This window comes from Perca flavescens, chromosome 5 (assembly GCF_004354835.1).
Source record: "Perca flavescens isolate YP-PL-M2 chromosome 5, PFLA_1.0, whole genome shotgun sequence".
Lineage (NCBI taxonomy): Eukaryota > Metazoa > Chordata > Actinopteri > Perciformes > Percidae > Perca > Perca flavescens.
The window spans coordinates 5,346,422-5,362,997 of NC_041335.1; the positions used below are offsets into that span (position 1 = coordinate 5,346,422).

Below are 16,576 nucleotides of genomic sequence, written 5' to 3' on the forward strand. Positions count from 1 at the left end.
ATCACAATATATGATTTTTTAACTATTTATTTGTATGATACAGCTGCAAATAAGTATTTGAACACCTGTCTATCAGCTAGAATTCTGACCCTCAAAGACCTGTTAGTCTGCCTTTAAAATGTCCACCTCCACTCCATTTATTATCCTAAATTAGATGCACATGTTTGAGGTCATTAGCTGCATAAAGACACCTGTCCACCCCATACAATCAGTAAGAATCCAACTACTAACATGGCCAAGAACAAAGAGCTGTCCAAAGACACTAGAGACAAAATTGTACACCTCCACAAGGCTGGAAAGGGCTACGGGGAAATTGCCAAGCTTGGTGAAAAAAGGTCCACTGTTGGAGCAATCATTAGAAAATGGAAGAAGCTAAACATTACTGTTAATCTCCCTCGGACTGGGGCTCCATGCAAGATCTCACCTCGTGGGGTCTCAATGATCCTAAGAAAGGTGAGAAATCAGCCCAGAACTACACGGGAGGAGCTCGTCAATGACCTGAAAAGAGCTGGCACCACCGTTTCCAAGGTTACTGTTGGTAATACACTAAGACGTCATGGTTTGAAATCACGCATGGCACGGAAGGTTCCCCTGCTTAAACCAGCACATGTCAAGGCCCGTCTTAAGTTTGCCAATGACCATTTGGATGATCCAGAGGAGTCATGGGAGAAAGTCATGTGGTCAGATGAGACCAAAATAGAACTTTCTGGTCATAATTCCACTAACCGTGTTTGGAGGAAGAAGAATGATGAGTTCCATCCCAAGAACACCATCCCTACTGTGAAGCATGGGGGTGGTAGCATCATGCTTTTGGGGGTGTTTTTCTGCACATGGGACAGGGCGACTGCACTGTATTAAGCAGAGGATGACCGGGGCCATGTATTGCAAGATTTTGGGGAACAATCTCCTTCCCTCAGATAGGGCATTGAAGATGGGTCGAGGCTGGGTCTTCCAACATGACAATGACCCGAAGCGCACAGCCAGGATAACCAAGGAGTGGCTCTGTAAGAAGCATATCAAGGTTCTGGTGTGGCCTAGCCAGTCTCCAGACCTAAACCCAATAGAGAATCTTTGGAGGGAGCTAAAACTCCGTGTTTCTCAGCGACAGCCCAGAAACCTGACTGATCTAGAGAAGATCTGTGTGGAGGAGGGCCAAAATCCCTCCTGCAGTGTGTGTGCAACCTGGTGAAAAACTACAGGAAACGTTTGACCTCTGTACTTGCAAACAAAGGCTACTGTACCAAATATTAACATTGATTTTCTCAGGTGTTCAAATACTTATTTGCAGCTGTATCATACAAATAAATAGTTGGACATGCACCTACGATGAAAATTTCAGACCCCTCCATGATTTCTAAGTGGGAGAACTTGCAAAATAGCAGGGTGTTCAAATACTTATTTTCCTCACTGTATATGACATTTCTGTATTGACATGTGTGTTATCAGCTGAGATACTGTATGTTGATACTGACATATCTGTGATGAGTTAAAATCACCAAATAATATTGGCCTCTAGTAAAGAACATTTTGGGACAAATGTCAGATCACACAAATTTATGGGTTGTTTAATATTTTGTTTTTGTGATGTGCCTCCTTTCCTTGTGACCATTTCCCACATATCATCCACAGTGTTACGGATCATCATGCTTCTCATATCTGCAACTTTTTGTCTTTTCTTCTCATGGACCGACTTTGTTCCCACATCCTTCAGACCACTCAGGGCTCTTGTCTAACTTTTTCCACCATCCTCCCGGAACTGTCCCGAAATACAATCTAAGCCATCCCCCGAAAGGAATGCGCACCGTCCCGAATTTAAGATCTTTATTTACCAGTATTGGTATCGGCTCCGATACTGCCTAAAACGCCGGTATTGGTAATTACTGGAGTTTATGCACCGAGCCGATACCCCATAAGAAAATCTGCGTTGAAGTAGTTTATTTAGGTTCTTTTTCCGTTATAACTGACTGTCAAACTGGATAATAAAAGAAAGTTCTGAGGCAGAGGTGAAAGACAAGTATCCACAAAAAAGAAATCCAAAGAATTAAACAGTTTATATCACTGAAATATATTTTTTATTTCTTACTCCTTTAATCATCTTTTGTGACCCCTTAGGTTTATCTTGGGACCTGGGGTAAACAACAACAATCATCCCAAACGCAAATTTCAAAGCATGATTAAATGTAATTTAACGTGTTGTTTATCTAGGGGTCCGCGATATTAATAGCTAAATCATTCCGTTTCCAAAAATAGTTTGATTAGAGTAGTAGCTGACCGATTCATGTCTCCTCTATCTGAAGATTTCTGTATTAGTCTGCTGTACGAGTGCTCACCTGACTCCTGAGTCCTCAGCGTTGCGGATGGCAGAGAGCTGCTCGGTGAAGAGGGGATCCACCTTAGTGTGGATGGAAACCAGTTGGCCCAGAGCCTCAGCAGCCTTCAGCCTCACCCCACGGCTCGAGTCCTGCAGGGCCTTCAAGAAGGTGGTCTGCAGCTGGGGAAGGAAGGGCTTCAGGGCAATGCCCACCTGGAGGAGGAATCCAGAGGTTAGCGCCAAACATTGTCACTTAAGCCGTAGCCTACGTTAAAGCGGCTCACGCCGCTGTGAGGTTTTATACTTGTGCGCTGTGGTGTCTGCGTCAATCTTGCGTATCTGTTTAAGAGAATAGCAGAGCCGGTATGTGTGTATGCATGGGGAGAGAGTGACGGCGATTAGATCGGAGCAAGTACCGACTCTAGAGGCATAGTGGGAGAAACTAAGTGCCTCCCCTGTGCTTTCTGACCACGGCGGGAAGCTGTAGCAAGCAAAGTTAACCCTCTCCTTGATTTCATGTTGTTTATTGAGAAGGAGAAAGGGGGAAATGCGACGCTACCAAGCCACGGCCAAACAGACCAATCACAGTTGTTGCGTACTGCGTCGCCGCAACGTGTAGTTAAATTTCTGGGGAGCTGCATGTTAGCCTACGGTGTAGGGTCCGCATCTACGCCCTACGTACGAACCTACGTACGTACCTATGGCGTAGATTCAACACAGAAGTATAAATTGGTCATTAGCCTCCTGACTGATAATTTGATCATCTGTAGTGTGATGGCCTAAGCCACACAGGTTAAACAGCCAGCAAAGGTCCTTCCTGATGCAGAAAAGGTGTGGCCAAGGGTGAAGGACTGTTTTATACTATGGCCTGCCAATTGGGCCGTACCATTAGATGCCATGCTGGAGGGGGGTTTAGGTTGGAGTTTATTTGTATTAGTTTAAATTATGTCTATTTTAGTTTTTCCCCTGGGTGGTTATTTGGTTTGGCCCAGTTGGTATATATGTTCACTGTTGTCTCATTCTAGGGAGGGAGGTTTTTGATGTGCACATGTATTTTTTGTTATAGTTATTTTTGGTTTGAGTTATATTAAGTTTACCAATTTTATTGGTTTATGTATTAAGTTCTTGGTCTTATATTGTTTTGTGCATTTTTTGGGTAAATAAAAACCCACTTTTTTCCAACAAACTATCCTAATTGTCTAACTGCTTGGTCTCTGACAGTAGGGAGAAATGAAGGTTGAAGAGGTTTTGGTAATTTACGTCCAATGGGGAGATGCAGGTACAGACCTTTGCCAACAGCAGGGTGAGAGTCTCCAGCAGAGCGGTCTTCACAGTCCAGGCAAAGCGGTCTCCCAAGATACGAATGAGCGGTCCAGTGATGTTGATGACAGAGGGCCGCAGTGCCTCAGGGGAGGTCAGTTTGATGACCCCTCCTAATGCTTTGGCTGCCTCTTCTTTCTGCTCGGGGCTTCCGGTGAGGACACCTTCTCTCAGGACAGGCAGGATACAGGTCACTCCCTGTGGAAACAGAGAAAATAACAGGAAATGATGAAAAGGACTGCAACAGACAATCTTTTTTTTATTTTTTATTAGTCATTTGTCAATTAATGTTTTGCGACTACCTGCTTAATTGCCAAGTAGGGCTTTACCAGATTGAGAATTTTGTCAGTCAAATCAGGTTTGGCGGTGGTCATTTTTTTTTTCTCAAGTATTCAGTATCAAACAACGCGTTAATGAACTGACAGATTTGTGAATGAGGTTCGGCAGGACGTTAAGGGTGACAAAGAGGTTCAGTAAACTAAAAATGCAAGTTAGCCCTCTGGGCTAGTGTGTTCTAACTTCTGTAGCCAAGGGTAATACAATAAAAACAGGGAGGCTCTCTATTCTGAACCAGTATAACTAAGATGGCCAGCACACTTTTATTAACTGCCATATTGACAACAGCAGTGTATAACGCTCCAGCTTAACTTCTTTAATTTTTAGCCCAACTTAAATTCACTCAGAGCATTTCCCTAATAAGCAACCCAATAAAATAGCTTACTATATGGCGTAACATTTTTTTGCCGACAGATATCAAACAAAAGCCAGCTAGCGGAATGATTTTAGCCCAGAGAGCGGTGTGAAAGTGAGGAGTGCTCACTCTGTCAAAAAAAAAACGACTACCGTCAGTGTCTACTGAGTGGACACTGACGGATGATTCAAATATTGAACTTTCAGGGCGCGCAAATCCTCGCATTTGTGATGCTGGAACCAGTACATTTTTGCTTTATAAAAGGACTTAAACAATTAATAGTGTATCAATAGAGGTGTTGAAATTAATCAAATAATCAATGCATTGCATCGCGGACATGGACGATGCTGCATCGATTCAGTGGCCCACCATAACCGATTATAACACAAGGACGTCGCTCGTTAATTTTCCGGCCGCGGCATAAACATTCAAATGAAAAATAACATTCTCAGTAGCCTAGCTAACCCGTTTCACACACGCACGCGCGCGCGCACACACACACACACACACAGACACACACACACAAAACAGCTGAGCGGATATACGGGAGAGTGGAGAGGATCGCAAATCCTCTTCAGAGAAGAGGAAAAGAAAACACTGAGAAACATGGAGAGACACTAGAATAGTTAGCTTGGAAACGATCTAAGTGTAATAACAAAGCTGAAGAGGTGTAGCTACACTACGGCACTTTTCCTGTCTAACAGCAGTGGGGATAACATCTGGTAAGGATGCCCCCTTGGGCGCCTCCCTAGGGAGGTGTTCCAGGCACGTCCAGCTGGGAGGAGGACTCGGGGAAGACCCAGGACTAGGTGGAGGGATTATATCTCCAACCTGGCCTGGGAACGCCGGATCCCCAGTCGGAGCTGGTTAATGTTGCTCGGGAAAGGGAAGTTTGGGGTCCCCTGCTGGAGCTGCTCCCCCCGCGACCCGACACCGGATAAGCGGACAAAGATGGATGGATGGATGGATGGAACAGCAGTGGTTTAGAACAAACGTTGTGCTAGTGTGCCTGGCTAAAGTTGGAGCTAACGGACTAGCTAGCTAGTTAACTAAAGTGGGAGCTAACGGCGGAGAGTTGCTGGTTCGGAGGACGCTGATTTTGGACCGGAGAGGACGACAGTGTGTTTCCCTGATGAAGAGGACTTTGCTGTAACTGGTGACTCGTTTTCGTGTTGGAGCTGTATTTCTTGGACTAACAGCTAACTGTAAGTTGGATTTCTGAGTGTTTGCTTCACTGAAGAGAACGTCCTGCTGGCTGCTGCAAGTCCACATGAGCTCGCAACTTTTCTTTTTTTTTCCTCTCTGTGTGTGTGGGTGTGTGTGTGTGGGTGGGTAGCTGTGTGTTAACACAGTGGTTTAACAGGGTTTGAGTAAGTTTCACATTGAAAATGCTGTAAGGAGGAATCATTTTGTGTAGCTGGAGTGTTTTAAGTGGAAACTGATAGAGAAACGGGTAAAGGGGTAGCTAGTTGTGTGTAATATTATATTGCCGTTAGCATATTTGAAGGGTGTGATTTGAGTTATGTTTTTTTTTATTATTCAATCTAACGGCTAAATATTATTTTTTTATATTAAGTTATTGTTCAGTAAACAATACCTTTTTTGTTAGATAAGATAAGTTGTCTGGGGGTCAGTTATTCCAATACAGCACAATAGATTTGCTGGTTAAAAGTAGGGTGGTATATGACTAATCCAAAATAGGTAAACCTTCGTGGTAGCTACCTTAAAGAAATGAACCCAAACACTTCATCATTCCAGTCTGAAGTTACGTATTGCAGCTTGGGCATTGCACTTGACAGTGCAAGTTTGTCAAGTAAAATATCCTATATGGCTTTAATAGAAAAATTTATTTTGAAGCATTGTGATGCATCGAGATATTGAATCGAAGACCCGATACTCTTAATCGAATCGGGAGATCAGTGAAGATTCACACCTCTATTTATCAAGGGTTTATAGTGTATTATTAACGAGGCTTAAACCATTCTCAGTTTTGACTGTCTGGCAGGTGTGGATTAGTTCCAGTAATCGAAAACAGTTTAAAGCTTGTAGAGCGTAGATGTCATTTTAAAACACAGGAGCTCGGGAAAATGAAAGGATTCTGTAAAAGCTAGAAACACAAGGACCAAATCCCCGTGCTGTTACAAGGTCTCCATGTTTATTGCGTCAGGAGGAGCCTTCTTACCTTCTTGGGCAGACAGAAACCAGGCAGGTGCTGACCCTTAACATCTGCAGCTGCTGATCTAATGTCTCGATGCAGGTCATCAATCATAGCCAGCTGGCTGCTTGCATCCAGTTTCTATACAAGAAAAACAAACAACACTCAGGCCACGTTTACCTTTTGATTAAGACATAACCAATGCACTGATCTGTACTGTTGTCTTTTCACCATAGTGTGCAGAAGCTATGGAACTATTTGTGTCAAATTGTCTTTACGCCAATGTCAAGACAATGTACAAATAATCAACACACCTTTGTAATGGAGTTGATGGTGTCCCAGCTCTGAGACAGGACCTCTGGGTTGGAGTCATTGAGAAGGCGGATGAGGCCTGACAGCAGGTTGCGAGTATGGGCACTGTAGTCCAGGCGGGTACGGGCGAAGTAGGCATTGAGGATGGTGACAGCAGCCTGTCTGACGCCGGCGTCAGCGCCTCGCGTGGCCTCCAGCAGGTCATCGATGATGATCCGCTGGCCCACTTCATCCTCCACTGAGAGGATCACTGTTTGGCAGCTGCACAACTCCTGAAGCAAAGACAACACACACAGGGGTTATGGTTGCGAGGAAAGAACAAAAGGCTCAAACACAACAGCAGCAGTAGACATCAAAGCTTGTGAATGCCGGTATTACCTGGGCTTCATCTTCTGTTCCCAGCTTTCCTTTGAGGGATGAGAGGAGGGCGGGCAGGATGACCCCTAGGTGGCGTGTGAGAGCGTCTCCAGCCACAGCGGACAGGAAGGCCAGCACACGGGTGTTCACAGGAGGAGCAGTCAGCTGGTACGACCAAAGGGGACGATCGCTTTAGTCAGATACAGCTAAAAACAATAACGAGGCCTAAAAAAAGGAAACCTTGACTGTGACATGTTACCTTTGGGACCAAGTAAGGCAGCACAGAGCGACTCTTCACTGCCATGACTTGCTTCAGGCCATCCAAAGCAAACTCAGCTGTCTCCTCGTCATCCTGAGAGAAAATATAACATTCAGTGTATTAAAAGCCAGACTGAAAACTTAAGAAAGCTATCAGTATTAGGCCTGAAACAAACAGCTCGCTCCCTCACCAGCTGTTTGAGCAGGGTAGGCAGGATGTCATCCAGCGCCTGGTGACCGATGGTTGCATGAAGCTGCTCAAAGGTTTTGGCTGCAGCCTCTCGGACCTCCTCCAGCGGGTCACAGAGAGCCTTCCTCACTGTGGGGACCAGCGACTCAGAGAACACCAGCACCTGCAGTACAAGCACCATCAGCTTCATAATGTTTTTATGTCTGTTGAAATTCCCAGACTCCTGGCCTAAAACGCATAAGTTAAAAGATTTGTACTTAAATTTACACCTTGATATTTAATACTTTGACTGTAAATGCAGCAACGACCTGTGGTTTTAAATCTACAGGACTGATGTAGAAGATTGATGTGGAAGGATCAACAAGCTAGCCTTATGCTTTGCCTCACTTTGAAGACCTAGTTATATACTGTACAGTGTTAAAAAAAAATAATATTGCATTTGCAATTTGAATATTACTAGAGATTGTTTAGAACCGAGAAGCGCCAACTCAGAGAATTGTTCATATTACATAGCCATATTTATTCTGCTAACCCATTCTGCAATATATTTCTTGTTCTGCCTATACTTGTATATCGCATTGCACTTTTCTGCTTTTTTTTGCACTTCTGGTTGGACGCAAACTGCATTTCACTGTCTTTGTACTTGTACTCTGCACAATGACAATAAAGCTGAATCTAATCTAATCTAATTTGCCTGTATCTGTGTCCTGTGGGTTTGTCCACTTCCACGCCTCTTTAGGAGACTACTGGCAGGTCCTGAGTATATTGATTCCTATCGGAGAAGTGAATGTGAACACAGACTATGACCAATTATTTAGCCTCATAGTCACGTAAACATTGGGCCCATTTTTCACAAGCCACATATCTCCTTAACATTCTGACATAAACAGGCATTTTTGAGACGTACACATCAGGAGAAAATGAACTTGGTTTGAGCCCTGTTTCTGTCTTAGCAACAAACTCTCACGAGATCTGACAAAAATAAACAAAGATAAGCTTATGTCCACTAACGTTTGTGAACGGTGTAACAAAATAAATTTTCCTAATGCTACATATGACTTCAAACTATTTAAATACCTAATGTTGGCAAAAGAAAATGATAAATTATACAAATATAACTTTTCATTCATTTACACAACGCTCGCTACACTTTCAAAAGAGGCCACGCTCCTTTAGGAGACAGGAAGTGTGTACAGTATCATACCATTGGCGCAGCGTGTAATGTCTTTAGTTATAGAGAATCTTTGATATTATCTTATCAAGAGACTCAATTGCATTTCTTTTCATAGAGTGAGAACTGTTGAAAGAGAGGGGGACATAAAATCATGGTGAAAAACCTGGTTTTAACTGATCTGCTTCTTTAAAAAAATAAAAAATAAAAATAAAAGTCTATAAAACCCCCAAAAAAGGAAACTATGACATTTTCTTTTGAGGATTATAGCTTTGAATCCTGGGAGCATCTCTGGGCTTTTATTTTTTTAAATAAATAAAATAATTCTAATGGTGTTGGTGGTGTGTTACAACATCTGTGTGTGACTCACCGCATCCTTGCTGGTGGACTTCATGATCTCACTGAGGCCAATGCAGACTCCCTGCCTCTCGTCACTCTTGTCAGAGCGCAGGCCCTCCTCCAGGATGGGAATAATCTCAGGGAGAATCTTCTCTCCCAGTTTCCTCACGAGATCACCCAGAGTCCGAGCAGCGATCTAAAACCACACCGACACACAGAGTCAGTAAAAGGCTCTGTGGAGGTACTTCAAAAAACACTACTGGCCAACCGGGGAACATTACAACAAAGTATGTTTACAAAGATAAAAAAGATATTATACCGTTCTCTTGTCAGGGCAGGTGGAAGCCAAGAAGCCCAGCAGGAGAGTGAAGAGGGTTGGGAGGATCTCTCGAAGAGTCCTGGGGGTGTTTGAGACCACGATCTTCCACACGTGGAGGGAAGCCTGTCGAACCACCAGCTGAGTGTCTGAACGGCCCATATAGAGGCCAGAGAGGACACGATTACGCCGCTCAGCACCAAGAGCTCCAATGATAGCCTGGGAGAGAAAAAGTCAAAGGACAGCAATTCTTAACACATCAATGTATAAATGTTTTATTTTTTTTAACGGACCAACGCCACGGTACTGTGATGGCAAGTAGAGATATAACAAGACAAGTTGTACTTCCTTTTACTCATTAGATCTGCCTAGGAATTCTTTTTTGTTTTGTAGAAAAATAAATATATTCATACTTTATTGGATGCAGCTGTTCCAAAGTTGTCATCCTCACAAGCGGTCTCTGTGGTCATCTTTCCTGTCACTCCAGAGATATGGAACAACAGATCTCCAAGCAGCTGCACAGAGCTGAACCTGCAAACCAACGAGATGGACGCACAACTTGTTAATATAAAGGTCGCGACACACTAACCCGATAATCGGCCGTCGGACCGTCTGGCGAGGTCAGTGACTCGAGTCTGTTCGGTGTGTTCCTTGCCGTCGGCCTTCATTTTGGCCGATTTGACATGTTGAATCGGAAGGCGGGCAGTCGGACTCAATGACCCATTTGATTGGTAGAGTGCTAACCCGGAAACGGGGAGAGGAATGAGCGTGACTAGAGTCTCTAAAATCTGACAAAAATCTTTTAAACTGACCTTTGTCGATCTGAAACGAAGACAGATTCAGCAACTGCATGGCCTATTTCTTAAAATGTTTTCAAAAACACGTTTCGGTGAACTATTTTAGTAAAATATGAGATCGTATTCTGAACAAGCCGCCATGACAGTCTGGCGTTCGTTCGTCCAATCAGCTGCCGGTTTGCATTTTTTGGGCGACAATACGGATTAGCGGCGCCTGTTGTTATGGAGACGTATTACGTCTCGTCGCTTTGGTGTGTTCCGAGGCACTTTTTTGACCAACTCGGGGAGACTGATCAGTCCAACTGCCTTTTCTGCCGAGGGTCGGCCATCTGGTTGATGTGTCAGGGGCTTAAGAGAGAAATTAATACCATCACTGATGTGTTGCGTGTGTATTTAAGTCTGACCTGATTCTCCACAGGTCATCAAACAGGCCCTGTTCCAGCTCAGGAAGCAGCAGAGCGATGGCTGTCTCAGCATACATGCTGATGATTCGCTGACCGGCTCGCAGTGCTGTGTCTCTCACATATTCATTCTCATCAGCCAGAGCCTGGTGGACAACACAAATAGGGTTAGAGCAAAGGCAGAATACCCTGAATTAAGGTTCTGGGATTTCTCCCTAAAATCTGTTCCCGCATCAAGGAAAGAAATTGCTGCTGGAACCTGGTGTTTTAAGCATGTGTATGCTTGTATGTGTTCTGAAGACTATGTACTAAAACAAGGATACTTTCCCCAAACCTCATTAACGCTTCACACAACAGTCTTAGATATGGGCCGAGCTTAGTTTGCTGTGATATAACTGGATCAACTTTTCAGCACAAACTTTTCAGCTCAACTGCGTGGCAAAATATATCATTTTAGATTAAAAGAATGAACTGGAGTGCAAAGCTTGTCATTTTAAACTTTGCAAGCGACTTAATCAGACATGCAGATTTCTATAGGGAATCAAAAAAAAAACATATTACCACATAATCTAACATATGAAAGAATAACATTGGAAAATTTCATTTCAGTTATGTTTTTAAAACTGCATGAAGTTCTGGGAAACCTGAGAAAATGGCGAGAATATTCCCTGGGAGTAGGAATTTCAAAATCGTGAAAAACAAAAACAAAAAAACAAGATGAGTGAAATGTGAGTCACAGCAAAAATGGCACACACAAAAACCTTTCTGGTCATAGCAATACCTTGAGAATGCAGGGGATGATGGGCCCAACGTAGGGAGTAAACTTGTCTCCAAAGGTGAGAGGCAGGTAGATGAACATCATGATGTAGCCGTCTCTGACGTGGGAGGCGATGTCTACCTTACTGGCTGTTTGCACCACATCTGGCATCAGCTTGTCCAGCTTCTCTACTCCCAGTCCAGCCATCACCTCAGCCAGACCTGAAGACACCCACGCACAAATAATTCAGCGAGTTATTTGATGGGTGGGGATGGGATGGGATAACGATGGGAGTAAATGAGAACCAACACAGGGACAGGTGGGTGTGGAAGAACCAACCTTGTGCAGCTCCAGAGCGGTCTACGGAGCTCTGTTCAGAGGCCAGGGTCTCCATGAGCCACGGCAGCAGGTCATCAAAGCAGGATTCACCCATCCCCTTCACCATGGCGCCCAGGGCTTTGGCTGAGACTGTACGTACCTGAGGAGGAGAAGTAGAGGAGCAGCTATAGCTTCAACTTCACACACAGAGCATATATTGCTGCAGTACTGTTTGTATCACTAAACACACCTCAGGCACCGGGTCCAACAGGGAGGCCTTCAGTCCAGGAATAACACTAGGCAGGTAGGGTGACAGATCCTATAAACAACGACACGGATTAGGCCACAAACGAAAAAAACAAGTCTTTAGAATACACTGGTTTAAAAGGACATATACACATTTCGTTTTGTTTTTAGTTCAGTGTTCTATATCAATATTCAAGCAGCGCTGTGTACCTTCTGGTCAGTGAGGGAGTACATGTTGCCGATGATCTGAGCGGCCATCTTGCGAGTGTCGGTAGAGCGATCCTGGAAGGCTCTCTGGACGATGGGCATGATGAGGGCCAGGGAGGGGGCGTCGATGAAGTGGACAAACTTGGTGTCCAGCAGCGTCTGCAGGCACGTCTGGGTCCTCCTGGACGGTTCAGTGAGAGCGTCCAGCAGGATGGGGGTAATGGCTGAGAGAGGAACAATGGCATGATTGGCAATGTCAAAAAACTAATTAATGAAGATTAATTAGGTGAATCAACACCTATTTGATACAGCCTCAACAAAAATGTTAGCCTGACGTGGTCATACTCAGATTCTAGTCAGAATGGGAGTCTGAAACCGCTCCATTGGGCTGTGATTATGGGGCGTGTTCCAACCGAACCAGGAAAAAAAATGGCTCGGCATTTATTGGATAGACCTCCAACCAATCAGAGCAATGGAACTATGTGTATCGTGTATGTGTACACTGTGTATCGTCTCCATAGCAACCACTCTTTGTACAATGCATTCATTCTGACTTCCGACTTTTAGACTTTTTTGAAGCTGGATATATCATTTGTTTCTTGTAAATAAAAATGTGGAGAACGTTAATGATAGTGACATGCTCGCTACAGTTGCATTTCTAGAGATGGATCGGCGAAAACACGTTTTATTTCTCTGATTCACGGCTTTGTTCTAGCGCCGGCGGTCCCTCTCTTCAGTCTCTCTCTAGGTCTCTCCACCATATAACGCTCTCTCTCTTCAGTCTCTCTATCTCGCTCCACCACATAATGCTACTGTGCTTTGGGGCAGTTGTTGAGGCTCCTCCGCTGAGGATTTTAAAATGAATGCGCTGTCGATATCTTCTGTAACAGACGCGATGGTGGAATCTACACATCTCAACAAATTCAACCCAAGCGTTCTTTGGTGACGTGGTTGATTCTGTTACTGTTGTTCGGGCAATAATTGCTTCTCAACGGAGCGACTCCAGACCGAACTTCCCGACCTCGAATTTTGTGGCCGGGGCTAAAATTGGCTGGCATCCAGGCTACAAAAATGTAGCATTGATGCATAAAGCTTGGCTTTTGTGCTGCCTTCCTTTACACTGTACAGATGATCATTTTGAAGACTGTAACCCCTGTATAACTGAAGTCTATGACTAACATTTAAATCCATGCATTCTTTTTCCTTGACATAATCAAGCGCCTACATTAACCACAATGCAACTCGACAGTCCGGTCAAAGATTTGAGTGTGTTATGGTTGTAGCGGCTAATGTAGTCTCAAGCAGAGTAGAGGAGCAGGCTACTTGTTAACTCACTTCTTTCTAACTCAACCCAATTTTTTCCATTTTTAAATTTGTAGTCTTTAGATCCAACCAACACTAACTCAAGTGACATCCCTTTCAATTTATCACGCTTTAAACAGCTTCATCTGGAGACACAAAACGTTTTTTTGCAACTTCTTAAACATTTGCAAAACTACAGTATGTAGTAGTATGCCCAATACAGTGCGGATCGGTCCGCTTTTTTTCCTGTCAGAGCCCGGCCCGCGTCCGACATCTAATTTTTTTCTCATACTAATGACACATGTACGTTTGTTTGTGTGGAAAGCCCGCTTTTATTAAGCAACTGTAGGAAGGCATTCGGAAACGTCAACAGATGAGCGCATCAGCACACAAGCAATGGTAATAAGCTGTTTAAAATGTGCAATGCCTTATCGTGTTGATGTGACCAAGCCCGACTCGAACATAATTTCTAAATATCTGTCCAAACCCGGCCCGGCCCGTCGGAATTCCTTATTAACTACACCTCTGAAATTAAATTCAGTGTACAGTGCCACTGCCAACTGTTCAGCAGACAATAATTAAAGATGGGCATACAGCTTCCCCCCAAAAAATTGTTTCTACATGAAGAAAAGAAGAAATAACGCACATTTCGTATGTTTTTAAATCCCCTTTGGGTCAATACTTTCAGACAGTTTATGGGCAATAAGCCTTCTCGGTCATGGCAGCTCTGCCCCATGACTGTGGGACACCTACCCAGGATTTCGGGGTTGCGGATGACAGAGCCGATTTGTCGGAGGGCCTGTTGGCCGGCCTTCTGCACCTTTACATGGGAGTCGGTCAGCACCTCAGTCAGCTTGGGCACGATGCTGGGCAGACAGGAGGACAGCTGCTTCGGTGCACAGAAAGCCATGGCACCAAGCAACTCCACAGAGCCTGGAGGAAAGGGGTGGGGGGTTGATTTACAAGAAGCTACTGTTTGAGTAAACACCTAACTTGATTGTGAATGTCCAGAGATGCTTAAATATTTTTCATCATCTCAAGACATTTCAGTAATGCCTAGGAATTCTGTGCATGAAAGGGCTCCTAACCTGCTTTAGTTCTCCAGGACTCCTCCTCTAGAGCCATCAGCAGGGAGGGAAGAACCAGCTTCACCCCGTGGGCGCTCAGGTTCCTCATCACAGCCTTGGCGCAGTCATCTGCAGCCTGGTGGAAGAGGGAGGCGTGGGGGAACTTTAGACAGGGATCCTACACATTTCTTCACACAAATTCTATGACAGGAATTATTAAAGTTTCCTAAATGAGTGCCTGTCTCATGGATCACGTGTTACGCCAACCTTACTATGTTCTCATGTGGGTATACAAAAACACTGGATAATTAAGAGAGACTTCTTTTAATTTAGAGCAAGACATTTTGATGATACATTTATGAAAAGTAAGATTATTAATGCAGAAGGCGGCTCTGGGACATGCTGCTCACCTCTCTGACATACTGGTTTCCGTCTCCAAAGCAGAGCAAGAGGTGTGGCAGCACATGGACCACGTACGGCTCAAAAAGCTTCCCCAACATGTTACACAGCATCTCAAAGGCAAAGAGCGCTCCTGGACAGAGACAAACAGCTAGTCAGTGGTTTCTTTTATTTTTCGTCTTGAGGCAGATGGTGGCCTCTGGTACTTATGTGGTTCATACAATAAACAGCAGTCCGACATACATAATATCTGCATCAATGTGTGTTAATCAATACGAAACCAAACAGTTCAGTGGTTGGATAAACTTTACCGACCTTCCCTCCGTCTGAAGTTTTTCTTGTCCTGGATGGCGTCGGTCAGCGTGGTCATGATGTCCTGCTGTTTGAGTGCCAGGATCCCGAGACCTTTGACCAGGCCAGCCAGTCCGTACGCTGCCCCCTTCCTCTCTGCGTACTTGTCGCTCTCCAGCAGCAGCTGCAAGAGGTTCCTTACAATGCCTGCAGCGTCCTCCTTGATGGCGGGGACTAACGGAGGCAAACAGCCGGCCACAGACTCCTGGACCTGATGAGGGATGACAAACCACATGAAATAATGGGATGAAGAGTAGTGGACTGTCAGCAAAATGGGATCTCTGTCGAAATCTGTACAGTGGAGAGGAACCCGATTGGGCACAAATCTACACTTTGCAGCGCTCTGCGGACTGCGAGTCTCTGGCGTCAGTATGGAAGCAGAATGAGCTGCTTACCTGCTGTGAAGGTGTAGAGAGCGCAGTGATGAGCTTGGCCACGATGGGTTTGACCTTGGGGTCATTTTTATCCAGATGTTTGGCCAAGGAGCCCATGAGAATAACCACACTCTGACGGACAGCGTCGTAGTTGGCGTCCTGAGGGGCGTCCTTCAGAAACTCCTCAAACACTGGCAGCAGGGAGCTCACATTGTCCTGTTACATAAAGCAGGTACACGCGGTTCAGTGCGAGACATAAATGGTCACATTTGAACGTATCCGCATGTTTTGTGCATGTGAAACGTACAGCCGTTGGGTGAGAAAGTACCTTTCCGTGTGTGTTGAGCGCAGAGAGGGCAGCGTCCAGCATGCAGCGCCGCACCTCAGTGTGGCGGTCGTTCAGAGCATCAGGAACAAAGAAGAGGAAGAGGGGGGTGACCTGAGATTCGTCCAGGTACTGCGACAGCTTGTTCAGAGCCAGAGCAATGCCACCCCTGACAAGAAGCGTGTGTGAGGAAAATGGCTCAGTGCACAAGAAGGAAAATGTTATGGTTTCTAGTACTCTACTACGGTCTGAGATTAGCTTTTTTATTTTTTAATAATATCGGATATTTAACAACTAAGGAAAGACATTTCGAAGCAACCCCCCTGGACTGGTGTTTAGGATATAATTGTCAAAAATCCTCAAAATTACAAAGGTAAAAATAGCGAGCCGGCAGCAAAGGCTGCATCTCTGATGAGCACTTTCCTGCCTTTTTCTGTCATTACTAATTTTTGGCACGTTATCTCTCCCTGTTGGAACTAATGCACATGTTTCTGCCCTGATTGATAGTAGGCCAAGGAGGTTAATTGTGCATTCAGGAGTCCCTTGAACACTCTGATTTTTAAAGTAAGACTGAACGGTTAAAAAACATTGAATATCTTTGCAAACAAACAC

The 16,576-nt window shown here is 44.6% G+C and overlaps 1 protein-coding gene across 1 annotated transcript in view; it reads right to left on the minus strand.

Moving 5' to 3' along the window:
- The window catches only part of gcn1 (GCN1 activator of EIF2AK4), a 38,785-nt gene that overhangs the window by 6,440 nt on the left and 15,769 nt on the right, over positions 1-16,576 (minus strand). The window contains exons 31-51 of the mRNA XM_028577404.1: positions 15,968-16,133; positions 15,661-15,855; positions 15,230-15,476; positions 14,926-15,047; positions 14,537-14,651; positions 14,202-14,381; positions 12,150-12,370; positions 11,944-12,012; positions 11,715-11,853; positions 11,400-11,596; positions 10,622-10,764; positions 9,834-9,951; positions 9,424-9,639; positions 9,136-9,300; positions 7,596-7,757; positions 7,406-7,498; positions 7,168-7,311; positions 6,792-7,061; positions 6,505-6,618; positions 3,599-3,829; positions 2,331-2,524 (exon numbers count right to left, since the gene is read on the minus strand). Coding sequence (XP_028433205.1) covers positions 2,331-2,524; positions 3,599-3,829; positions 6,505-6,618; positions 6,792-7,061; positions 7,168-7,311; positions 7,406-7,498; positions 7,596-7,757; positions 9,136-9,300; positions 9,424-9,639; positions 9,834-9,951; positions 10,622-10,764; positions 11,400-11,596; positions 11,715-11,853; positions 11,944-12,012; positions 12,150-12,370; positions 14,202-14,381; positions 14,537-14,651; positions 14,926-15,047; positions 15,230-15,476; positions 15,661-15,855; positions 15,968-16,133 — 3,501 coding nt within the window. The remainder of the gene's footprint in view (positions 1-2,330; positions 2,525-3,598; positions 3,830-6,504; positions 6,619-6,791; positions 7,062-7,167; positions 7,312-7,405; positions 7,499-7,595; positions 7,758-9,135; positions 9,301-9,423; positions 9,640-9,833; positions 9,952-10,621; positions 10,765-11,399; positions 11,597-11,714; positions 11,854-11,943; positions 12,013-12,149; positions 12,371-14,201; positions 14,382-14,536; positions 14,652-14,925; positions 15,048-15,229; positions 15,477-15,660; positions 15,856-15,967; positions 16,134-16,576) is intronic.